Here is a 26,495-nt window from a genome sequence, read left to right on the forward strand (position 1 = left end):
AACTTTACCCTGATTCCATTGCACTTCATTTGTGCCTTAAAAAGACAAACGTTTTAAAACTGTTTTATTGCAACACTTACAATATACAATATATAGTACCAATAAATATTCAATTCATACAAAATGCGAACCCATCGGTAGTAATTAGTAATATTTATGACATTGTTATTTACATGCGTTTATTTGTTTGGTATTAATTTTGGGTATTTATTTCTGTAATTTGACTGTTACAAACAAATTACAAATTATTGCTCCTTTCATTTGAGTACAGATGTTGCAGTACTGACTCTGACCTTTGGGGGCGCTGCAGGCGGCGCTCCGCCGTTTCCTTCAGCTTCTTACCTTCTTTGTCTGAATTTGTTGACGCCAAATACAAAAAGTAGCGGAAGTTCAGCAACTTCTCATCAGCTGAGATACTTCGGTGGAAGTAATTCACTCATGTTGGAGTAAACATGGAGCCTGTTTTCCTGCGCTTTGGCTCTTATGACTTTGATGCCGATGAGCGGTTTGTGGCAGGATTGAAATCTTTGAACACGTCCGACAGCAGCAGAAACGAAGCGGAGAAACTGGACCTGAAACTGTTCTTTTATAACAGGTAGGAGGAGGAGGAGGGAGCATTGTTGGTATTACCATCTAAGGTTGTGTTTACTCTTTCTGCTCCAGATTTAAAAAAAAAAAAAAATGTTGGACTTTTTCTCTTCTGCAGACTTGATGTTATTATTTCACATGTAACATTTTATATTAAACTAGCAGCATAGAATAAACTAGGAGAAAGTTCAGCCCTGTGTGCTGTTGTATTATCATTATACAACAGCAATTTTTAAGCAGCATTTTACTCTTGAAGGTTGGTGGGAGTTTGTTTCACTTCTTACATGATTTCTGTTGTTACATTTAATGAAAAAAGGGAGACATTAGTAAATATGCTGCAAATACACGTGTTTTACAGACAAATCGGTGCATCTAATGCAGATACTTATTAACGTTGTAATGCTCATAAGTGGATTTGTTTAAACCCTCATTTCCTGTCTTGCCACCACCAGGTTTGTTGAGCCCATAGACCGGAGCAGCTACAAACAATGGAGCTCTTCTTCTTCTTCTTCTTCTTCTTCTTCTTCTTCTTCTTCTTCTTCTCATGGGACTGCTGTTGAGCCGAAGATGCCTTCATGTTCAGACTCGGACTCCAGTAAAAACCAAAGAGCAGAAACATCTGGACACACAGAGACTACACAGCTTTCCTTTGCGGAGGTGATGCGACTGATTCAGGAGGGGAAGGAAGTTCCTGGAGTGACAAAGCTGGACATACAGCCGAGCAACGAGAGTCCCACTCCTTCTCAGATGAACCGGATACTGAAACCGTGGGAAATGACGCCATCCTCCAAGTGACCTTTCACACTTTGCACCACCGTGTACATACAAACCCATATTTTATAATAAAGAGTATAGAAAATCAAGTTAAATACATTGTTATTATAACTGCAGTTGAATTTAAATTATTCCAATTCAAAGTTTGTACAAATGAAGGCTACATCCTGAGGGTCACAGAAATGCTGCGTTTAAGAGCAACATGGAAAAGGGAACCAACTAATCTTTAGACTTTTAAATGAGACAACAGTATACCTGATCAACACACTACACTTAAAGTTTGTTATGATCACAAACCTAAACCCACTGGGAGACCGTGTAAAGCCACTGAGGCATCTTAAAAGTTCTCGTCACTGTGTCATCAAGGAGCTGTTTTGTATTCGTCTCTTGCCCACCTTGGTCTTCAGGAAGTGAAGACATTTGCCCGTTTGACAACACATTATGAAATTGTTTTCGTACGTTCACAATATTGGATTTAAAATTCCTAAAGAGATCTGTTGATATTTTCTGAGGAGGCATTTATGATTCACACAGCAAGTTTAAGAATGTAAACACGGAGTCTAGTCTAAATTGGAGCTGTGACAGGTCGCGTGTTTCAAATGCGTCACCACAGTTTACCCCTGCGCTGCGTTGGAGTATGTGTGTTTCATCAATTTGTATAAACAGCAGAGGCAGGAGTTCGTAGTCTTTCAGTCTCACTAAGGCCTTTTGTCCCATCACACTGGAAATAAAAGTATTCTTGAACGACCAAACTGGAAAATCGGGGAAAGAACAGACGTCCCAGGGAGGGGGGGCTGTTTGTTTTTATCCCTGATGTGCTTAAGGTTTTGTGTTAAGCTGGAATAATAGCGTTCATCTTCAGAGTTTTATCAGGGACTTTCAGAGTTTTGTGCTGTGGTGAAAAATGCAAGAATTAGTTCTGTAACAAATGAAGAGGATGAATGAAGCGCCAGTCACGGCTCAGAGCGGGCGTTCTTAGGAAGTTACATAAACGACCGTACACTGTGGAGAGTGTTTGCAGAGGAGGGGGCTTGTGTATGTTGACCCTGCAGAGACACATCTGCACCAGTTTCATATTCACATCAGGGCAGTTGTGTCATTTCCGAGTCATCATGGACGATGTGGATAATATTTACAAAAAAAACAAAAAAACAAACAAACCAGAGCCCTTTAAAGCACCTTTAATTAGTCAAGTGATGAAACAGGTTTTGGCTTAAGAAATGTTTTGTTTTTTTTTTTTTTCCCTGGCTAAGTTAGTCAAAATTAAAAACAAAAATTAAAAATAAAAATATATTGATCAGAGAACATGTCATTTTGTCCGTGGTGTACAAATCACACACCTTGACCTGACTTTTCTTTTCACCATAAACTAATATTCTAATTTTTCTACAACATATTTTTTTTTTTTATATTTCATGAAAACAAACAACTAGACAATGAAAACATGGGAGAAACAGAAATCACAGAGTAACAGTTCATTCGTATCTGCTCAGAGATCAGAGGTAAGAAATAAAAACCAGAACAGTACATGCAAAGTTAGCACCATTACCACAGAAGGGCCACAACATTTCACTGCTGTTTGTCAGAAGTATCATAACCAAATACAGTACAGTCAGATAATGGTGTGATAACATAATCAACCACAGGAAAATGAACCATGCAAACACCTGAATAGAACCGCTGGGTTTTAAAATCATTACAGAAGTTCTCTCACCAATTTTTAAAAAAGACATTTCTATGTGTACAAACAATTCGGATTTAAATCATTATTTTCATTTCTGATTAATCAACACAACAGTCAGTTAATAAAACATCGGAAAACTGTTAAAAATGTTACATTTCATTTTCTTGGAGCAAAAAGTGCCGTCATCAAAAGACAGTTAAAGGCACCAGCGTCGCGAAACTTTTGCAAATGAGAACAAATATTTCTTACGCCTTTCACAGCTGCGCCGTCAAAATGTTTTGGTTGCTTCTGAACGAAAAAGTTTGTGATTGTTTGAGGAAAACTAGTGCGAAACAAAAGGGGCAAGTTTGAAAAGCTGGAAACAGCGAATGTGCGGCATGATTAAAACGATTGTTTGCCTGAAAAGTGACTAATCAGCTAAAGGAGACTAATGAATCGGGTTGATTGCTTAGAAGCTACTACGATGTCAGACTGAGAAGAGCAATAAACACCAGTTTAAAATAAATACTTGTCAAGTCGTGCCATGAAACTATGAGCGGAGTAACGCACAACTGCAGCTGTTTGTTGCAGCTTCCAGATGAGAGCGAGGTATGAATATAAACAGAGCAGTGATCACAGTTAGTTTCAGGTCAGAATTAGCTGCACAGGTTAGTGTGACAGTGAACACACAGCAGCACGATGGACAAACACTCAGAAAACATGGTTGATGTGAACCGTGATAAAAAAAAACCAAAACAAGCTGAATAAATAACCATGAAATAAATATTTGTATGACTAAAAACAGAGACAAAATACGGGATAAGACCAAGCAATACTTCCTTAACAGACTTTTTAATTGTTTCCAGCAGTTTTATGCACTTAATTAAAATGTGTTTCCAGTTTTGTGGATTTTTATCCCAATTTCTGTTTTAATTCATGATTCCAGCTTCGGTCTAAACGAGCAGCTGATTGACCTTTCGTTGCGTAATTGTCTTTTCAGTAGTAAATAAATAATTAGGACTTTGAAGGAAGGACACTAAGGACTGTTGGAAATAAATAAAAATCAAAGGAGAATCAAATGTGTTTTTCATGGTCACAGCCCGTATTTTGACGGTCGTCCAAGTCTCCGGCAGCTGAATAAATTGTTTATATTATAACAAGACTGCAGCTAAGAATAAAGCAGACTATGCACTTGGAGTGTATTTTCTATCACAACCAGAACAAATGACGGCTCAGGCGGCAGCTGAACGAGTTCAAGGCTCGCCGCTTCGTTTAAGGTCAAATTTGATTATTTATCACTGAGGCAACATGATTTAAAGAAAAAAAAAAACATCTTGAGCTCATTAACAGACGGGTTATTAATATATACTGACCTAACGGTGCTACTGACCAGTCAGCTTTGAGTTCGGTGCTGCATTCTTGTTTAGTTTCTTGTCTTTCATTTATATCTGTTCATCATTTATTTATCATATTTTTGCCGATGTGTTGTTTAAAAAAAAAAAAACAGACCAGAAGAAAAAGCCACGGCAGCGTACGCGTACGCTTTAGTCTTTTGTTCTTCGTCTGCGTGTTGCTGTTTGACCCTGAGGAGGATTCATGTTGTTGTGTTTTTAGCTTTTGTGCAGCGTTTCTCAGATCAGTGTACATTCTTCAACGTATCGTGCACATTTTGCAGAATGGATTACGCAGCCGTCTGTGGTGTATGAGACACCCCAGGTAAAGTCGGGTTAACAGTCGCAGCCCTTCAGTGAAAAGACTGATAATATTTTTGGTCTTGTATAAATAACAACAGGGAAATGGATAAGATGCGAGCACCAATGCAAAGCCAGCGAGGTCACTGATCCACCGCGGTGGAGTAGCAAAATGCAGAGTTAAAAAAAAACTCATTCACCAGGAAGTAAAAACGGCTAAAATTCATTGATAAAATTCATACTCGTGTTCCGAGTCGGGAAGAACAGGATCCGACTTAAAATCCCTGGTGAGATTCCACAATGAAACGATATAAAATACAGAAACCGAACATGCTTCATGTTCATAAATTAACAAAGAAAGACTAACTGCAGATTTTAACCAATAAATCCGTGTTGAGGTAGAGGGACGGGGCCTGTGCCAGGAAGAGAGCTGCCTGGTTCCAAGCTGAGATGAACCGAGATATTTTGTAGCACCTTTCTGTCGGGATGAACTCTTATGGACACATGATGGATTTAAAAAAGAGTTCGAGAAAAAATAAAACCTGCAATAGCAGATTGTTGTCTACGTACCAGCAGAAAAGACTTGTTAACTCATGATTCCCTTTAACATCGATGCAGAGAACTTAATTAGTTGATTAAAAAGTTGAGTGACTCTACAGATCCAGACTGAATGTTTGATATGTTTTGATCTGGTCGTCTGACGTTAAAATGCTGCAGTTACCGTGGCGAAAGTTAAAAGTGAGGTAGCCGCATCTCTCTTAGTGACACAGGCCTACGATCTGAGCACCATTATTGATTAATCACAGCACCGTTGTTTCTCAAAGGAAGCCTGGAAACAAACTAAATCAAACTATTTGAAAGTGTCTGCTGGTGATAGAGGATCACGACTGAAATCACAGATTAAAAAAAAGGGCCCCAGAGAGTTTGAACCAGCTGTTGACGCCAGGCGGAATAAGGCGTTGGGTTTACCGCTGCTGCTCAGGTGTGAGGACTCGCTTCACGTTCGGCCGCTCATTCACATTCATAATAATCCTTAAGCGGAGCGAAGAGGTGACGGATGACAGGGACACTCCACGAGCGACCCAGGACCTTCTGCCTTTGCATCCGGCCCATGTTGTTGACGTCTGTGTAGTGTTTGGGGAAGCCAAAGATCCTAAAAGTGTCAAACACACAAAGGTCTGTATAAGTATCATTCAAACAAAGAACGGTTACAAGGTCGGACCGTGTTGTTAACGGGGCCGACAAGAACACGTGCACTAATCATGAGGTGTTACCAGAGACTTAATGCTACACACTGAAGGGCACTAAATAAAACAAAGAAACACTCAAGCATCAGACATCCTCAAATTTAACCGTTGGAGAGGAGATTTCTGGTCTGGTTAATGACGGCCTGAAACAGTAGCTGTGTTTACACAGGCAGCAAAACTCAGAACAGATGAAAGTTTGAATATATAAGGAGGAATATGTTAGAGGCTCATAACCACGTAAACACTTGATCTGATTGTCTGGAATAAATCCACTCTTTCTGTGCACGTTAGCCCCATGTGGTGCAAATATCAGGTTTCAATGGAGGTAGAGAAATTAGTTGCTTAAACGAGTGTTTGAAAAGATGTGGACAAATGTGGGTGTATCTCCTTCCAGTGACTGAATTCAGCGTCGCCTGTAATCTACTTCTAACACTTACATACATATAAAAAAAAAAGTATGACCTGATTCACAGTTATAAACACATTATAATGATTTTAGCCAGGTTGAACAAGTATTGTCCATTTAAATGTAGTCACAGACACAAACTTGAGACTGTCTGAGTTTACCTGAACAATCCCAAAATCACACTGAAAGAAATTCCCTAAATAAAACCTAATTTCTTGACCTGCAAACCCAAAATGAACGAGGACTTGAACGTCTTTGAGTTCACTTGTGATCAACCTGTTTCCGTGGAAACAAAACGTATCGTGTTATGCTTACTGTTCCATTTCGGTGCACCACAGGTAGTCCTCTTTGCCGTTCATGGTGACAGGTAGGGATCCCGCCTTCCCCTGCCTTATTGAGTTAGACTTTGTTGTGATGGTGCGGACTTTGTCAAACTGCAGGGAGAGACGACAGCGTTTAACCATCTCCTCCACACAACTGCTAATGCAAAAGCCTGCCTCAAACTTTGCATACATGAAAAATAACTAAATATTTCGTTCTACCTTCGCCTGGCGTCCATTTTCCAAACAATCCTGCAGATTCACTTTGTCGTCGAGAGATGTAGCGAGAGACCTAGAAGGAGGCGCAGACAGGAACGTGAACTAAACAATCAATGCGCTCGATGGAAGCGTTAGAAATGTATGAGGACGTACCTGTTCATGCCAGGAAGGTTTCCCCAAAAGTAGCGTGCTCTGTGAGCAGGGCTGACCTTCACTGCATCGATGAGAATTGGATTACACTGGAAAAAAAAGGTAGAATTAAAATATTAAGCCTTAAGCCTCAGAGGGAACAGTCTCTGTTCCAAACTCTCTGAGGCAATCAAACATAGTCACCTCGAGGAATCTGCAGATGTCTGATTTGTCGTGGGCGCTCATGAAAACCACGTTCTCAAACAGCCAGAAAAACGGTCGGTTGTCGCCCTCCTTCGGCTTCAGCAGGGTCAGTATGCGGTAGAACTCGAAGAAGAGCCTTCCGGTGCCCTCTGCAGGACGAAGACAGAAACAGAGAGAGAGGTCGCTTCAGTAAACACGAGTTTATGCTCGAGGAGATTACTCACTGGAGTCTAGATGCTCCGTACCAAATAATCCTTTCCGCAGGGGGTTGACCATCGACAGGTCGTTACAGGGGCTGCCTCCGATCAGCAGATCAAATGGGCCCCATTCAGCCAACTGGAACACGAGGCACAAGTTCGGTTTACGTTTTAATACGCAAGCAACAAGCAGATCAGAATTCAGGCGACTTCTCAGAGTTTCTCCAGCCTTCACTCACGTGTTTCCTTGTGATGGTGCGAACGTCGTTGACGTACTCGATCTTTCCCTCGTGCTTGGTCATCCCCACCACGATGGAGTCGTCACAAATCTCTGACGCGATGTAGCGTTCCACCTTGAAGCCCAGGTCTTTGAGCACCAGGTAACCTGTGAGGAGGCCACAGTATTTAAATGCAAGTTCAGAACAAAATGAATTCACACATGTCGCCAGTAAAGCAAAGAACCCTTAAAGCTGTTTTCTGTTACTCTTTCATTGTGAAAAGGCATCAGGCGTCTGTGGCTGAGAGCTGACGACTTTTATACCAAACAATGTCCACAACCTTCTTCTCACGCTAGAAACGGAGCCCTGGACCTCAAACTGAAGGTAAACATACTACTTACTATATCACTCAGCTGTGGATACATAAATGGCTCACTATTTATTATGTTACATTATTTAACAACGTCTGATTTGGTTAGCACGAGCTCTGAGTACGAGCTGCCTGGTGTCTGAAGCGGTGCTGCACTGGTTACATGTAAAGAAAACACCATTACTCTCCCTTTATCACATTAGTATTTTTGATTCTGTTACTGTCCGACCGACGCCTCCAAAGAGCTTCATTAGTGAGTAAAGACATATCGTTATATACAGCGGCTGCGTTAACATATGAGTTGACACGACTGTGCCTCGGTGTGATGAGCCCACCTGTCGCGATGCCGTCAAAAAGCGAGAGCACCTTGATGGGTCTGCGCTGATCGGCGGGGATGCAGGGGTAAACTCTGTGAGGCTCCTGTGACACAAAAATAAACACAACACCTAGAATAAGATGTTAGACGAAACCCCCGGTCTCCTCTGTGTCTGGCTTGAGCCATTTATATGAGAAATAAACGCAGGTCCACAAAGTTTAAAAAGGATCGAGACAATTTTACAGGAAAATCTAAACCTGAATATTTGCTGAGTCAGATTGTTTAAAGTCCTCCACACAGCTCCCAGCAGTAATTAAACTTGAGAGTAAACTCATTATTAATAAAAGTGAAACGTCTGACTCTTTTAATAATGATTTTACTCCTAATGTGACGAGCTTAATGACTTGGTCATACACACAGCTGAAGGCAGCTTCATGAAATAGCCCCTCTACCAGTCCCCTATTAAGGTACGATAATAAAATCCTACACACAAGAAAGTCTCCTGCTGAGGACAATTTTGACATTATTATTACTCATTTAAACAACTATAATTTAACTTTAATTTTAAGCAGAATCGCTTGAGGTGGTGACACATCTGAGCTGCACTAACGTCCTTCCAGTTTTAACCAAAGCTTAACTAATAAACGTCTACATACACACACAGATTGATATTTTTCAGTGTTATCTGATATTTTATTGAGCAAACAGTCATTATTTATTAAAATCATTATTATTACAAACCCAATCATTTCCTCTCGCTAAAATCTGAGCTGTGCTGCTTAATTAAATATGACCAGTGTAATGGAATAAAGCAGCCAATTTCAAAAACATCTTAAAAGATGAGAAGAAGTTTGCAGCCTGACTCTCACGTTTACCCCGACTGAACCTATAAATCATTGTATAGAGGAAGCAAAGCAGGCAGCTTCTATTAAAGAACAGACTGTAATCATTTCTTCAAATAAGTTAAAGAGCGGCACATACAAACTCCATGGCGCTGTTGTTGGCGAAGAAGTCTTGAACTTTAACGCTCCAGTCCGGCCTGAGTTTGAGGAGGCCTGCACACTCGGACGGTTTGCACATGTAGCAGCTCCACGGATCGACATCTTTCAGTTTGTCAAAGGTGCCTGGGCCCACCAGGATGTCCAGGCAGTCCTTACAGAAACACCTGGGAGAGACAGGGGGACACCCAAGAACACGGATGAGACACGAGTCGAACGGTCGTGATGAACGTGAGCCCTCTCAGTGGAAGTATCTGAAGGTGACCGGTCTCCACTAGTTATTATGTGATGCGATGAACAAAATGAAACGCAGACTTCAGAGAGACGACACCTGAGCAGCGTTTACCTGCAGCAGCTGTCGTTGCCACACAGGATGACCTCTAAGCCGGCGCAGCACACGGTGCAGTAGGACTGGTAGCCGTCTTCGTCGTAGCGATACAGCGTCTCTGAGAAGTTCTCCTGCAAACGGTGAGAAGGTTGTTTTGCAGAGTTGCGGGTGTTAGCGGCAGCTTTGTTTCGGATGGAGGTTAAACATTGAGACACTGGGCTGAGATGGAGTAAAGCAGACCACACAGGGTTAGGGGGAGAGACAGGTGTTACTAGATTACCTTGCACTTTAGACAAAGACCCCCTTCAAACAGTGGGTGCGACACTTCAATCTCGGGTGACGAGCAAGACAAACAAAAATCTGAAATAAAACACGACCTTAACATTAAGAATTGTGCGTTTGCGTCAAAGATTATAATCACAAGCCTCTTCCATACTCACCTTCAATTGTCTTGCCTTTCTCTTTGACCTTCTCTAGTAATGATTCTATAAAGAAAAGTGAAACATATAAATAAGGGAGAAAAAACGGTGACTCAGGTCCTCACATGCGTAGGGGCGTAAAGAAAAACAACAAATACCTCTGTTATAGGCGATGGTGGAGACGTTTGACTTGTTTTTAAAAACATATTTTTTCTTGGGCGGCGGCTGGTAGTCGGACATCGCGGAGTCAGAGTCCTGATGTGCACAAGAATCTTAAAGACGAGGAAAAAGTTTCATGTAAACATTCACGATCTGAAGAACGAGTTAACGGACAAAACATGACAGTGAATATTTGTTTCTGAAATATTGCCAGGGAAGAATAAAGAGTCCAGACTTTAGGGGGCAAATGTTTTTTAGGTACGGAACGAATAACTAGTGTTTGTGAGAACTTAGATCATCAGAATTATCTAAAACTCTCTCTCTTTCTAAAAGATGAACCATGAAACAGTGTCTTAAATGTGCAAAATGTACTTATAACCTCGAAGGTAACGATACCAACAGCTGCAAAATACCTGCAGTAAAGTGTTTTTTTTCAGGGTTTATATACGTGCACATACCAGGAGGTAAAAATCCTTCAGGTCCCGTGGGCAGAAATCCTTCGAATGCCCAGTTCAGCATCAGCTTCAGCTCTTTGTCTTTATTCCCTTGCGCTTCAGCGAACGACTTCCCACATCGCTCACTGGCCAACTGCAGGTCAGAGACGGGGTTAAGCGTGTGGAACGTTTCCTGGCTGTTGAACTTTTAATCTGTCGTTGACCTCACGACGCCGACAGAACAAACTTTGAGCCACGTGAAAGTTCTGTTGCTGAATCGACTGATGGTGAATCAGATTTGACGCACTATCATTTGCAACCAGGAAGCCTCACGATTAAAACAATGCAAATCGTTTGAAGACACCACTGATGCAAATACAGGCACAGCAGAGTTGAAGCGGCGCCACCGCACACACACAGTTTTCACTGTGAGAGTCTGACAAAGGAGAAGCTCCCACGTTTAAAGCTTCAGCAAATCTCAAGATAATATCTTCATCAGAGACACATGCGTTACCTCGATGATTTGGTAGATGGCTTTCTTGTAGGTGGGCAGGCCAGCAAAGGAGTTTTTGCAGAAGACCTTGGAGAAGGAACCAAATGGCATCAGGCTGTCTGTATAGACCTGCAGGAGGAAGCACGATGATGTAAATGTCACGCGTCTCGTTATCCAAAGCAGACCAATCACAGCCGAGCGTCGTAGCTCTTACCTCCGAGAACATCCCGTCTCCGAACCACTCCACCCGGCGCATACCCGGAGGAGCGGACTTAGTTTTCCAAGACACCACCAGACCAGGCCACAAGGAGAAGCCCTTCACTTTACCCCAAATCAGCTCTCCTATGAGAAACCCTTTCCCATCCTGTACAAAACAACAGAGCAGGTTACGCACGTTTCCACCTAAACACAAACGCAGAGTCTGACAGCATCTGTGCTGGGACTTTTACCTGATATGCCTGTTTTCGTCGTCCTCTGCTTGGTGTGACTTTAATGGACGGTGATGTTTCTTCCGACTGTAAATTGACCACATTTAGTTCACAGTCAGAAAGAAAATAAATACTTTAGGAGAGGACCTGTTTATTTTATGGAGAACAGAGTCAGCTATAATTGATTTTAAAGTGTCTACGCTTTGGAGAACATGTTTCTAGACCAACATGAAGTTAGTGGTGATCAATGTTTGTTAGAGAGAGGATGTGCCAAAAACGTAAACATGTTAATATTCATTCATCTGTAGCAGACTGTGTTGCAACCAGACTGAAAGTATCAGATCAATTAAAGCGTTTTTGCACTGTGACCTTTTTTTTTTTAAGCTTAGGCGGTTTCCATGTTATCTCACGTTCGTGTAAGCTGCCATTTCACCAGGTGAACAAAGCGAATGATGAATCTTTAATGAAGAGTGTGTTAGAGGTCGGTTTGAATACTAGTGGCTGGTCATTACTCAGTCACGTCACACAGCAGTAACCCCTGTCACTTTGTGTTACACGTAAGAAAGACAAATGATGGGTTCTTGACTCTCTTTTGCCCCTTTTCCCATCTTCAAAGGAGTTTTCTCCACTGGCAAACGCAATCACTCACCATTCGCTGTGTGGGTTGTAAGCACATTAATGGTATCTATAAAGATTGATTAAGATTTACCGTGAGCTTTCTCACACAAAATAGGAAAAAGGGGACAAATGTTCCTCTTGCAGTGCAGTTTAAGACAAATAGGTCATGGAATCTAAAATAAAAGTGGTTCTGAGGACGTACGTTAGTGCTGGTTTGCACCAAATCAAGATGTTGATAATAATAATAAAACATTTAAAAAGCGTTTAAAAAAAAAATCCCAATTAAAACCTCAACTAGAACTCAAACCAGGAAATGCTCTGCAATAAAAGTAGTTTTAAGACATCACAGAGGCGTCTTAATGATATCATGTGACTGAATACTTTGGGACACTGACATAAATAGTTAATTAATCAGATCATGTGACAGGAGTCAGCTGGATGAGTTCATTGAAGCTTTTTTAAAAATCTGATACATGGCCAAAAGAATTTAAAGAAAAGAGACAAGAAGCTGTGACACCACATAAAATAATCATTAAAAAAATAAAAAAATAAAAATAAGTGGACGTCTCCGTAGCTGCGTCCACCGAGTGGCAAAAGGTGCCAGTTGACCATGGAGATTAGCAGCATCAGTTTGAATCATTGGCTTTAATAGCGTCTAAATTATAAATCTAAATAAAAAAAAAGGGGGGAAGAGCTGTTGTGTAACTGACTAAACCAACAGATTAGAGAAGCAGTCCTGGGACATTTTTTTACAGGCTCCGTTGACAAAGAAAATACAAAGTAACTGGATCGCTGCGTTACGAGGAAACAACTTTGGTTCACATTTCCTGGTGTATTTTTTTTTTTTTTGACGAAGTCACACCTTAAGTTACATATCGTACGGCTAACGGCTTATTGAAGCGCTTAGTGTTAGCATCTTTTATTTAGCTACAGAAAACTTTCGTCTGTGGAAGGTGAGAAAAAGATCTTCAGTACACTTTGTAAAGACAAAGACACAAAGTGTCGACTTTGATGTTGATTTGCTGCAACAAATCACTGAAGCAATAATTTATTGAGTAACTATATAAGGTTATAGTAGGTTATTTCTAACACATGGTCTTTTTTATATTGTGTTGTCACGTACTTAAATAAATTTTTTTGTTCTTCTAGTGGTATTTTGGTAGTATACGCTGAGTAGTATACCTACCACCTCATGTGGAGACTCCGGATCATTTTTGCTGTCCTTATCAAGAGCTATGGGTTTGGACCAGGTGCTAGCACCAGCCTGAAACACTGTACGAGTCTGCGGCTTCTGGCGCAAGCTGCTCACCCAATCAAGATTTCCCCTACTGGTCCCCTGAGAGACAGCAGACTCCCATTACACACTCAGATATCATGCACGTGCAAATGTTAACCAACACACACACACACACATCAAGGTAGACCAACCACACCTGGTTGGTAATAGGTCATATACATATATATGAGAGTGAAGATGTGATGATGTTCCTTCACAAACATGCATTGTTCTGTACTGGTCCGGTTTCAGACATCGTAAGTAAATGACAGTGTTTGTGGTCCAATAACAGACTTCACATTTGCTTCTAAAGTCAGAAAAGTCACTGTCATTAAAGAAAGAGTTATTTTCTGAGTAGGTGTCGTAGATTAGAAGGAGAAGAACATCTGTTACCTCTTTCCACGAAGCACCATTCAGTCCAGAGATCCCGTTGTGTTCTTTGAGGAAACATAAAGGACATGACAGTAGCTGCTTTGTGCCATGTTGAAAATGAAAGTTCAGAGAATGATGCCCAAAAAATACCTTTGTGAGATTTTTATGATTTTTTTTTTCAACAAATCACGTTATAATTTATTAAGTACACACTCAGTAGTTGCTTAAACTGTGTAAACTGTTTTCCTTACCGTTTATCTTTGTGAGGCGGATCTCGCATGGCTTCACTGCTACACTAAGGTCATTCAGACCTACAGAAGGACATAATAGTGGAATGATATCATTACTTCTGCTTAACCTTTTTTTACTTTTTTTTCTTTTACTAAACAACCATGAATTCAGTTCGGTTTATCAGATTATTACAGTGATTTGATGCATATGTGCCCTACTGAAGTGGTGAGCTGGTTTTCTTCTTACCGTTAATGTGAATTTTGGATTCCTTGTGGTTGGTGCTGTCGGGGGTGATGTTCTCGGCCTCACAGTCGCTTTCTGTTAAGACTTCACTCTCAGATAATGGTGCACCACTGTCCATCACTAAGGCCTTAGACGGGACACAGGGCCAAAAAGTTCAAAACATTAATTAAACTCCCAGAAGCTAGAACGGAGAAAAGACGGTGGCACGACTCATCTACTCACATACCTGAGTGAAAACTTCATGAGCGTCAAGTGGAGGACATGGGAAAGACAAGAGGGTCAAGACAAGCTTCCTAAAGACTGAATCTGGCTTGGTTTCCTGCAGTACACTGGTCCAGTGCTTCTCCAGTGAAACCACTGCCAGATTTTCCATTGCTCCCTCGTCACTCTCTCCCTCCCCGGCCCTCTGATACTTAAGGAATTCACCAGTGAGCTGTTCCACCTCCTCCTGGGAGCGGCAGATTCCCAGCTCGGTTCCAAGATCCCCTACATCTTTCCCTGTCACACCCCCCACCCTCTTCTGGGGGTTCAGCAGCTGAGAGATACTTTTTAGTATGTTATCATTTAAAGGAAGCTCCTTTGCTATGCAATCTGTGAGTGCAATGTAGAACGACAGGGCCTCCTTGTGTAACAGTGGCAGTGACTCTTTGAGGGAGTCTTCCACAGCTTTACCCCCCAGATTGAGCTCGGAGCTCGATAAGTGGGAACCTGGGCTCTTGAGGATTTGGACGTCTCGTTTCTTGAGAAAGTGATGCGCATCTTGAGAACGAAGGAAGTAAGAGGTGTAGGTGCCCAGCAGGCTACTGGCTTCTTCTAGGATAAGCAACATAGCTGCCTTGTTTTCTGCCTGCGTTTGCCTTTGGAAACTGTGGAGAGGCTTTAGGGCCTGCTCCAGGAACATAAATGTTGCCCTGACTTTGGAATCCTTCAACTGGGAGCAGATTGACTTGGCCTTGTTGTTGTCTTCGTGGCAAGAGCCAAAGTACGACGTGAGGTCTGACCATATTTTCAAGAGTTTTGCGACAAACGCGCAAAATCTGTGGCAGCTGGCGTTGAGGTAAAATGGTGTGCTGTCCCCACTGACATCGGAGCCAAAAAGGGCCTTGAGGTTGTCATTCTCAGTGGGGTGGGAAGAGTGGTAGGCATGCAGGTCTACCAACAACTCCTGAGTCTGACTGGAGAGCTCCTTAACCCCAGCACGGCAAGCAGCATCAGCGACGGTGTACAAGCTGCCTAAGGCTGTTATGTTTGGGTTGAGCTCCTTGAGCTGTGAGCAGATCTGCCCGGAGGCCGCACCGTCACCACTGATATAAACAGCAACGAGATTATCTGTGGCTAACCCGAACTTCTTAAGGGTCTCCACCACTGCTGCCGCTTGATCTCCTGCATCATCCACTGACTGAAAAGCATCCAGAAAGTGGATGGAGTGGCAGGAGGCTTCAACGTCAAAAAACCCAATGAGGATCACTGAGACAGTGTCTTCCTTTCCTACTGATACCCCTCCATAGATGTAAGCGCAGTAAGGAGTGTGCTGGCAAACAGATACAATATGATTGGGGTACTGCGGCCCGAGCTTGGAGCGTACAAAATTCCTAGACACCTTTTCACCTTTCATCCATCCAGTGTTAAAGTGATGGTGAATAAACTGTAAAGCCACATCACTACAGGGCAGTGACTCAGTGGCCTGACTTTTCCGGCAACGACGCTTGAAAATTCGAGCCCTTTTTATGTGTTTCTTTGTTTCCATGTGTCGCCTAAGTTCAAAAAATCCTTTAACGTATGTGCTCAGGTTGTTGCCACAAGAGGTGCAGAAGGTGTATCTCTCTCCAAGTGGACTACAGTCAACCCAATCAAAAGTACTCTTCCACTTTTCACTGTAAGGAAATCTCCTAGTAGGGGTGGTTGCGTTCTCGTTCTCGGTCTCTTCTGTGTCTGGTTCCAATTTGGATTTTCCTGACAAAGTAAGAGGAAAAAATATTACTGCACAAGTGATGTAAACACGAGGGCCAAACGCATCTTGTTCACCATCTTACTTCATAATCAAAATAAAAGAAGTAGAATAATTACACTTACGGGGCTTGGGAGATTTGTAGGCTGTATTATTCACATTTACGGCGTAGAAAACTTTGAACCACTTCAGGAACTCAAAGTTGCTTTTAAAATCCCCTGATATGAGAGTCTTAACTGGAATGTCCTGCATCAAAGCAAATAAGACATGAAAATGCTATGATATATCTTACTGAAAAATACAGTTATAGTACAGTTAACATCATCAGTTATTAGTAGGTTTCTTCAGAGTGACACATTTAACAGGACAGATGTCAGCCCCACGTCTGTATCACTGACTATAAAGCTACAGTCAACAGGTATGTGACTTTCTGGAGAAGAGTGAATAAAATGGTAGATCAGGTCTACATCAAGTCAACTCCATCTGCACACCCTGGACAATCTGATCATCTCTCCCTAACACTGGCGCCAGCTTACAGACACATGCGAGTGATAGCATCAGTGTGTGGCCTGCTGTCAACTTTGTTTGTGTTCACATTATGGTTTGAACAACTTCAGATGTTTTAAAGTCGACTAATATGTGGTCAAAGTCAAGTAGATTGATTGGAATTCGATTTATCTCCGGCACGTATACGGTAGCCATAGTTTTTATTTGGATAATGCGTGTGCGCATGCTCCACAACCACTGCGCTGGTGTGTGACTCCGGAAACAAAAACATCACAGAAGAAGAAGAAGGTAAACAGAGCCGCTAGAAGAATCGTCTGTGAGATAGCGCATATCTTATCTGCACCAGAAGTAGCATAAACATTACGTATGAGATTTAAAAAATGCACTATTGTCCCTGTGGTTTTTGTTTGAAATGCTGGTCCGCCGCAAGAATGACTCTTGTATTAACCCGCTGAAAAGACACATATCGCCACCTAGTGTGGAGGAGGAGAACGTGTTCCCGTCTTTTTTTTTTCTAAGCTGCATGTAAACTGGGACAAGGACTGTAGTCAGGAAGTGGAATTTAAGCTCCGCGTGTAAACGCACTGAATGTCTTCATCCTACTTCCCTTTTGAACAAAAAACACTATATAGCCAGCAGAAAACTTTCTGTTTTGTCATTTGTTTTTTATATAGCTGTTTCTTTATTTTGCTTTAGTTATTTTAACGTGTTTGGAATAAACTCAAATTAATTCACTGATTAAAATTTAAGCTTGAACACTGGCTGCTGTCGACTGTAGCCCACATCAAAACCATAAACACCGTGAGTCTGACACTTGCAATATGCGGCTCTCATTCGGCGAAAAGAACGAAAAAACATGCTCAACAGCCACAGCAACAATATCAACTAATAGTTTAATTTAATTTAATCTTGTTTTATTTATCTCTTGTGGTTTTATGGGTGTTTACTTTTATGTGCAACGAAGCTATGGTGACAAAGTAATTTCCCTCATGGATCATTAAAGTCTAAGTCTAAGTCTAAGCCTAAGTCTAAGTCTAACGCAACACAACCGAACATAAACACATGAGTGTATCAATCCTGTTCCTTGCAGATATGTATAGTTCCTATAAATCCCCACTGTCAATATCGGTTAATAGTACTTTGTACTTCACTCCTCACTGTCATTTGAGGTGAAGTTATTAATTGACTGCCGCTGACAGGATTTGGACTGTTCCTCTACTAGCGTTAGTGGATGCAGCAGTAAAAGTCAACTACTCGAGTAGTTGGTGCATTCCAGTATGGTTTGTCAGACACTGGTTTTGTGATGATTCTACACTGCTGAATGTCCTGAACTGGTTGGACAGCTGATTTGACACTCAGAGGGCGGAGCCTGCTGTGCATCCAGCCAATGATGAGTCAGCACTGGTCTTCCAGCAGCAGCAGGTGCTATACTTGAAAGCACCTTGGACTTCCTTTTGGGCAGACCACAGCATTTAAGAAATCAGAGGCGCACGTGCAACACCCTGATCACAAATACAGGTACCCCGCGAGGCAGCTGTCCAACTACTGCCCAGGGCCCTTATGAAAAAGAACCCAGTCGGAGAAGCCCGGACCAATAGCTGCTCTACTGCTCATTCAGCATCTCGCTGTGTTGACTGTGTTACCCTGCTAGACCTGTAAGTTGTTCTTTTTACCCTGACTCCCAACTTCCTTGTTTGACTTGTGGTCTCAAAGAAAGTGTTTGGCTAGCACGCTTTTTAGCTGGGAGTGCTCTGACCTCTGTGACAGTGGAGAATCACCATGACAGAGTGGTTTCTGATGTGGTTCCACCAGTTGTTCACTAAATGTTCTGGTCTTGCCGGTGCCTCGTTGCGTGCCCTACAGTTTATTTGCAAATAAGGGGAAGTAATAGTTCCAAACATTACCTTTGGACTTGGAGGCAAAACGGCGTTACATACCAGGCCAATCCTTCCCCTATATACGTAGAGCCTTTCTATGTTTACTATAAAGTAAAATCTGGCTAAATTTGAATCTGTTTCCTTGTTTGTCCCTAAATTCCTCTAGTGCAGCCTAGGGATGTGGGTTACAAATGGGTTACTCAGGGACAACATACATCTCATTGGCCACTTCCTCTTTGAATCGCCGCCATCTGGCAAAGGGCAGTCAAAACATACACAAATAAGGGTTACACTACATGCACATATTTGATGCAGATTAGATTCTAAATTCCCGAACTATATCCATACTATATATCCACTACTATCCATACTACTGCCTTTAATTTTAAATCCAGCTGCTGTTTCTGTTTTGTGCAATGCTACTCTTAATATCAATTAATTTCCTGCTATTACCTTAAGATTTATTTATTGACCCTTTATGTAATTGTCTGGTTGTATTGTTTGTGTCTTTTGCTGGTGAATGGAGAGAGCAGAATGTATCTCACTGTTGTGTGGACAATTGTCAATAAGAATCAATCATTCGTAGCTCATCAAGACTAGAAACAGGAGAATATAGCTGGCACACCTGTACAAACATTTGCTTAAGGTCTCTAAAGCTCACAAAACAAGCATGTTCTATCATATTTACTTTGTGTTTTTATTTTATGCAAACAAAAGCAATGCAACAACGGTGACGAGAGAACGAGCACAGACCGCAACAAGTGAGTGCTCCTGGCTGTACCATATTTGATTGTATCACATATGATACAATCATCAAACACGATCTACACACGCATGCAAAAACAACCCTTGTACCGTGAGTGCTTCCTTAACAATGGATATATTTAATAAAAGAATGAACCAATTAGATTAATTGGTATTCTGCCACAGCAGATGTACCTACCCTTGTGACTCCATACTTGTGGAAGACCTCGAGAAGGAGACCGAAATTGTGCTCACAGTCATCATCAGTCCGTGCATCAAACTTAACTTTGCTCATGTCAATGGATCCAGGTATGATGTGGTTCATGATCTGACAGTGATGCGCACCTGTTTTACACACAAAAAGGTTGTCGGTAAGCAATTAAGGTGAGTTAAAGCAACCAAACAAATTGAAAAATTGCATTAGAAAACTCATGTATCACCTGAGCCCATCTCCCCCACATCTTTGAAGTCCGTCTTCAGGAGTCTGTTGACCCAGGTTATCACATAGAAACGACTGGATTTATCGTGGGAGGTGTCAGGGGTCACAATCAGTCGATTTTCCATCTTGGGGCTCTCTCTTAAAAAAAAAATAATAAAATAAAATAAATAATAAAACAATTGCATTTGCATGAATTCAGTATTAAAAGTATTAGTATAAATTTCTATCTATACGTTCTGACTATTCTGGCTGTTGACTGATTAATTTCTCATTAGAAAGAGAGAGTTGCTAAATCCATGGCCTTTCTTTTCCTTTTGCAAGCAAGAGAGTGAATACTATCTGTTGAATTTTAATCCAATAACAATAGAAATTGTCTCAAGGCGCTTCACAAAATATGAATGTGTCCGGCTTCAGATTCTACGTGCGGACGCGCTCCGTTAGAGTTTACATCCCTCCCTCGGCAACAAGGAAACGCCGTGCGACGCGATCCATGTCACTGTTGCTATGAAACTGGTCAAACAACCACATCACCTTGGACACCGTTTTGCCTTTTTGTACATTTGTCCATAATGCTAATTCTGTTCATTTTTTGATTACACTGTTCATTTTTATTTTACTTTAATCGAATCTTATTTTATTTCATCTTTCTTGTGGTTTTTATGAGTGTTTACTTTTATGTGCAACAAAGCTACAGTGACAAAGTAATTTCCCTCGTGAAGCATTAAAGTCGGTCTAAGTCTAAGTCTAAGTCTAAGAAGAGGCCTTGAGCAGAACCCAGCCCATATGGAGGGACCCATCTGCCAAAGGCCGGCCAGGTAGAGACAGAAAAGAGAAAAAATGGAACAGCAGGAGACATGAGATAAACATACATCTGTCATGGATACATATATCAGACTAACACAAACTTAAATCCTTCAATAAAAGCAAACCATTTACTCATTTACTTTATACCAGCCTACATCTATGGACCTTTACATTAAATAATGTAATTGCTAACTATTCATTTACATTTTTTTCCAATGCAGAACCTTGCATTCAAGCCTTTGTTTACTACCAGTGCTCTTCTTTGTAAAGTTATATTCATGTATAATAGCGCTTTGAGAGGTGCTGCGTTTAATTTGCACTACTATTGTTTTTGCAAGAACATTTTTCATAAGTTGCTGACATGCATGGCATCACGTTTGCCATCCTGTTTGTCTGGTACTGTAACTACTGGCACTGTTTAACAGTAAGTGTTGCTAAAGCTAATGTTTATCCAATGACTGACTGCTTGAGGCCACTGGTGGGCTGCCTACAAGAGGGGGCTGTTGTTTGTCTTGATTGTGGAGCATTAAGGCTTTCTGGCACGTGTTAAAAACAATAACCTATATATCTTTCGATTGCATTTGAATGCCTTCTTCTTGCCATGTGTACTCTGAGACACGGAGCTATGCTATGAGCTATGAGGACATGGGAGCCACGCTGCAGCCCCTCCCCTCCCCGTTTCTCAATGTATAGAAAACGTCGATGAAATCTCGCGTTGACTACCTTTTTTTTTGCCGCGAACGTCCCCCGTTCACGCAACTTTCCTAGAAAAGGAAACTTAAGCCACATAACTACTTTGATCAAACAGATGAACAGACAAATAAAAGTGCATCTGACACGGTGCAGGAGCCACACGCCGGCCGGCATCTAATTTCTGCTTATTTCTCTTTCTCGGTGCACGCATGGTGCAGCAAATAAAACCTGGTTTCTCACGAGGAGAAGCAATCTTGATCATTTAATGTTATAAAAAGCAGCTAAAAGTGATCCTCACCATCCGACAACCGTTTGGGGAAATGTCATCACAGCGTTACTATCAGTACATTTGCCCTTGATTTCAGCAATCGGAATTAAAGAAACTAATTGGAAGTCAATTGCAGTTATTAGTAAGTCAAAAACGTCCCGGTGATCTCTCTGCTAGTGTCTCCGTGGGTTTTGTATGACCCGGTCTTTGTGTTGAGAGCCGGCAAGAGGCTGTGTATTCAACAAAACAGGACAATAAAACGATAGTGAAAGCACGGCTCTGTGCGTAACTATCACCCGTGCACACACTACATTTCAAAAGCGGCGAATAAAGCAGAAGCGGCTTGTTTTTGTGTAGATACAATAGTTAAGACTTACCTCGGCAGTACCCCTCCTGGTACAGACGGTCCTCCTTCTGACCAAGTCCCGTCCCGAAGCGATTTCTGGTGGAAGATGATGTCCCAGTGACGTCAGAGTTAGCCCGTTGGTCGACCGACCGGGGAGGTTGTCCCATCGCAGTCCGCCGCTAGACATTAATCCGGTCCCGAAACCGCAGCCTTAACCCTTTCAAAAAGCAGTTTCAGCTTGTTTCCCCCTCCGGTATATCTCGGTAATGCTCGTACCGGGTCGCAGATTGAGGCAAACCTCAGCGATTTCATGTTGGCCACGAATTTAGTAGCAGGTAGTTACTTAAACCACAATTAACCAACTCATTTCCCGACGTTATTACGCAAACAATCACGTTATAACAATTCCGCGGAATAGTATGTCACTTATCGCAACATAACATTTACAGATGAATCAATCGTAGAACCGATGTAAAGCTAACTACCGAATAAACGAAGCCGAATTTGCTTGGCATTACAAATGTGGCGGAGTTAGCATTAGTTTTTAGCTTAGCCTATTTGACAGTTTGCTCTTTATTTCGTAAGGTTAACAACTATTAAAAACACACACTGCAATTTATTGATATGGATTTTTTTCGCTACAATGTTGTCTGGCTAGCTATTATGTAAACATGGTAGCTACCGAGCTCTTTAAATGAAACTAGTGGCGCACAACTCCAAGTAATTCAGCTCCTCCAGGTTTATGACGACGTAGTAATGGCGGCTGGATCGTGGTCTACGATTGTGGTGGTCTCATTCTCGATTAAACTGTAGATAAAAGGCGGATAAAACGACCCCATAAAGTCAGTATCACTACACAATGTCCTGACATGTTGTCTACTCCCCAAGGGAATTATTGTGGTTAAACGAGACAATATGGCGCCTAGTCTGTTTTCAAGGACATGTAACTGCAAGAAAGTTTTGTTGATAATTGCGATTTACTTCATAACATACCACAGTGCCAGAATCCATCATATTTTACAGTATTCGTGGAGTTTGTTCACCAGAACTTAGATCTGTTATTACACAGGTTACACCTATGCTTCTTTTCCAGACCAAACTGTTCGGTGGCCATTTTGTGAAATCAGACCAGTGACGCTATTAAACCTGTTTCAAATGGTGGGGAGAGGTGCGAGGGGGGCGTAAGAGGGGGGCACTTTTCAGTATTGATGTTTTTATTCGTGCTTGAACGATAAACAAGCACCCAGTCACTAGGTGGTAGCAGTAATCAAACTAATCAACAGGCTGCCTTTCCATTCTAGTAGAAGAAGTACATAAAGAGGAGGCGACAACCCGGAGGCATTCAGTAGGTTACTTTACGTGCACACGAAAACACGAATTATTGCTTTGACGATTAAGTTGTCCCGGACAACTTAAACGCTTGTAAACGCGTCACTCCAACGAATATCGGACTTTTTATCCGACCGAGACACCCAGATAATGCGAGTGGAATCGATTTTCTCCGGCATGTATAAACCATAATCGGGGTTATACTAGACAACGCATGTGCGCATGCTCCACCGCCGCTGCTCAGGCTACGACCCTGAAACAGAAACATCCAAGAAAACCCGTTTCAGAAGAAGGTAAACAGAGTCGGAGACAGAAGTAGAAGAAAGTCGAATCAAGCTGTGCATTTAAGCAAATTGATTTACTGTGGCAGGATAACGGATGAAGAGGAGGATAGATGGAGAAGTTTCTCACAGGAGTGAAAAGAAAAAGGGATGAGGCGTCTGAGGCAGGAAAAGAAAGTGAAGGTAACAGGTGACATAAAAAGACAAGAAAATATGAGCTGAGCAATATGTCTATGACGGTTCTCAGTTATCCAGGTCATGGTAATCCAGAAGGCGTTTGAAGAAACTGGACTTGTAGAATTTCTTGAAGACGTTTCTCTGCTCGTTCGAGTAGCTTATTCAATTCTGAGGGACTGGTGGGAAGTTGAGATTTATATAAGAAAACTCAGTGGGTAAAATCCATCAGAAACTTGCTGACTTGTTTCTGTAATAACCAGACATTGTACATTGAGGTAAACTGGGATTTAATCTGCCATCAATGTACAATTTCGTACATTGATGGCAGATTAAATCCCAGTTCACCTCCTCTGTTTAGAGAAGGTTTCTCCAATTTGACAGAGATGGCTTCCTTTACTCCTATCTCAAACCATCTGTCTTCTCTGGCTAAGACTTTATTGGAGAAACCTTTTCTAAACAAATGAGGTGGACTAAGAGTTTTCCTATTTAAACCTGAACTTCCCACCAGTCCCTCAGAAAAGAAGAAGCTGGTTGGATGAGGGGCGAAACGTCGTCAGGAAATTCTTCAAGTCCAGTTGCCTTTTTTCAAACATCCACATATACACATACATGCCACATATGAAATAACATATGCATCAACTGCAGGTGTTGAATGCTGGTGCCAGCAATGCATACAATGGAGATTAGAGTAAAAAAGTAGAGTAGTAGAATAAAAATTAAACATTAATAGGTTCTTAAAAATATTTCAGTTCAGAGGTGCGTGAAAAAAAGTGTGTCCCCTGGTTTTATATTATTGTGTATTAGCCTGGTAATTAGGGATGGCATTAAAAACATCACACAAAGTTGGTCGCCAGCAACAAAGTAGGGATGTGTGATACCAATATTTTTCCCTTTGATCCGATACTAAGTAATACTAAGGCTAATATCCCAATAGTGGTCACAATATCAATACTTTTAGGTGTCTACTTGTGTATATGAAAATGATGACATTTACAATGAACATTTGTGAATGTTTTTGAAAAATGTATTTTATACCTCTGCATAAGAATTAAACAACCTGTCAAATATCAGACTCTTTAATCAGAACAAGACGATAAAGATGATCTGTGCAAATCAACATCAAATGAAAATCTGAGCAAATGACATTTAAAAAAAAAAAGTCTCTCTCAAGCAACAATGAAAATAAGAAGTGTGATTTCAATATAACTTTTCTTGGACCAAACAGAGTGGTCTTAAGGTTAGATCTTGACAGAACTTAAACTTTGACAACAAAGGTCACATTCTATACATGTTTTTCCCTTTTTTTTTTCAATCAAGTAAATCAAATGTGTAGCTACATCTTGAATGGAAGCGCATATGTAAATTAGGCCTATGTCATACTTGGAAAATCCCATCGATGTCCCCCCAAAAAATACACTAATAAAATGAGTGCACGCAAAGTCCTACCGCCCTCTTTCACGGTAAAAGTGATGGTTAATATATGGAGATGTGGGCGTGGATGACAGCACAAGGTGGTAGAGGAACAGAGGATCCAATCAAAGGAGCCTAAACAAACTGTCGGGTAATCAGTTGTTTGCAGCTCTAATTAGTTCTACGTCGTCCTACTTGGAGTCGCAGCTCATCAATCATCAGGTCCCTCGCTCCTAACTTTTTTATTTATTTATTTTTTATTATCAGTTTTATCATTATAATTCTATTTTTTCCCCTCTTCAGCATCTACACACAACGTGCATCGGCTAAAGTGAAGTCGCAGAGATCGGACCAAGGTAAGATGCCCTCTCCCGCTTTTTCCCACCGAAACAACAACTGGCACATCAGCTAAAGGGACAGTAACACATACACAGGTTGTGACTTCACTTATGAGAAGGTGCTTGTGGTACTTCCCTCTTGTGCAACAGTTGTAAATTTTACATTTGAGGGAACATTTAAAACACAAACACAGCCAAAGTACAAATAACCTGGGGTTTAACTAACCAGTTCAGTGCTGAAACTGTGGAAGAAATGTGGTAACTCAACTGTTTGAACATTTTGGAGGATATAGTTTGCGGTGTTTCTGTTATTTAGCATAGCACACTGACCAAAATGAGGTTGCCAATAACAATAGTATATAATATAAACCACAGCTCCCTCTGTTATTTTAATCAAATGCTGAACACCATAACCTTCATGAAGCTAAGATTTAGTTTGTTGTATTAGAATCCATCCATTTTCACTAGTGTACCTAATAAACTGGCAGGTGAGTGTAGTTTGTATTGTAGTTTGTAACATTGGTAACAGCCTTTTCACCTATACATTGAACATGTAAATCTGGCAAAACCATTATAAAAAACCATTGTAATTACGTGACATAGGGCAACGTTTCATACCATTATAACATAAAATAAATTGAGATCGGTCACATGTAACATGTGGTCAAGTGAATTCTCGTACCGTCTGGTTGAGGGAGAAATTCACTTTCTTCAATATATTTAAATGAGTGACAACCTGTAATCTACCTTTCCAGCCCCGGAGGCTGTATCTGTTATTAAAGTTTGTTCTGTTCTCTGATGGATTCTGATTGTGACACATTCAGTGAAGAGCTGCCCTATTACCACTATCATTGAAATAGATGTGACTTTGTTGTGCTTCATTTCTGTTCCACCAAATTTGATAAAACTGCAGAGAGAATTTTTAGAACAGGTTCAGTAACATCACTGTCATTGACTCATTGTCAAATAACGTCAGTGTCAGTGGCTCACTGC

At 41.3% G+C, this 26,495-nt stretch overlaps 2 protein-coding genes across 3 annotated transcripts; one reads left to right on the forward strand and one right to left on the reverse strand.

Annotated features, from left to right (window-relative positions):
* The first annotated feature begins 360 nt into the window (after positions 1-360).
* LOC125013875 (uncharacterized G-patch domain protein DDB_G0278987-like) lies at positions 361-4,343 on the forward strand. Its single transcript, XM_047594806.1, has 2 exons — positions 361-595; positions 1,041-4,343. The coding sequence occupies exons 1-2, from the start codon at positions 453-455 to the stop codon at positions 1,381-1,383; spliced, it is 486 nt and encodes a 161-aa protein (XP_047450762.1). The 5' UTR covers positions 361-452; the 3' UTR covers positions 1,384-4,343.
* On the reverse strand, positions 2,164-24,562 carry dnmt3ba (DNA (cytosine-5-)-methyltransferase 3 beta, duplicate a). 2 transcript variants are annotated; one of them, XM_047594781.1, is made up of 26 exons: positions 21,999-24,562; positions 19,858-19,994; positions 19,617-19,762; positions 16,415-16,535; positions 14,568-16,294; positions 14,345-14,468; positions 14,119-14,178; positions 13,889-13,932; positions 13,406-13,555; positions 11,623-11,688; positions 11,388-11,537; positions 11,195-11,302; positions 10,705-10,834; positions 10,246-10,359; positions 10,109-10,153; positions 9,949-10,028; positions 9,687-9,799; positions 9,324-9,507; positions 8,362-8,446; positions 7,678-7,823; positions 7,487-7,577; positions 7,242-7,390; positions 7,062-7,147; positions 6,912-6,981; positions 6,685-6,803; positions 2,164-5,869 (listed from the first exon to the last, which is right to left on the reverse strand). In XM_047594781.1, exons 2-26 carry the CDS (start codon positions 19,979-19,981, stop codon positions 5,728-5,730), a joined length of 4,374 nt encoding a protein of 1,457 aa, XP_047450737.1. In that variant the 5' UTR covers positions 19,982-19,994; positions 21,999-24,562; the 3' UTR covers positions 2,164-5,727. The 2 variants fall into 2 exon arrangements, with proteins under 2 accessions (XP_047450737.1, XP_047450748.1); XM_047594792.1 differs by lacking the exon at positions 13,406-13,555.
* Positions 24,563-26,495: the final 1,933 nt, after the last annotated feature.

This window comes from Mugil cephalus, chromosome 1 (assembly GCF_022458985.1).
Source record: "Mugil cephalus isolate CIBA_MC_2020 chromosome 1, CIBA_Mcephalus_1.1, whole genome shotgun sequence".
Taxonomy (NCBI): Eukaryota; Metazoa; Chordata; class Actinopteri; order Mugiliformes; family Mugilidae; genus Mugil; species Mugil cephalus.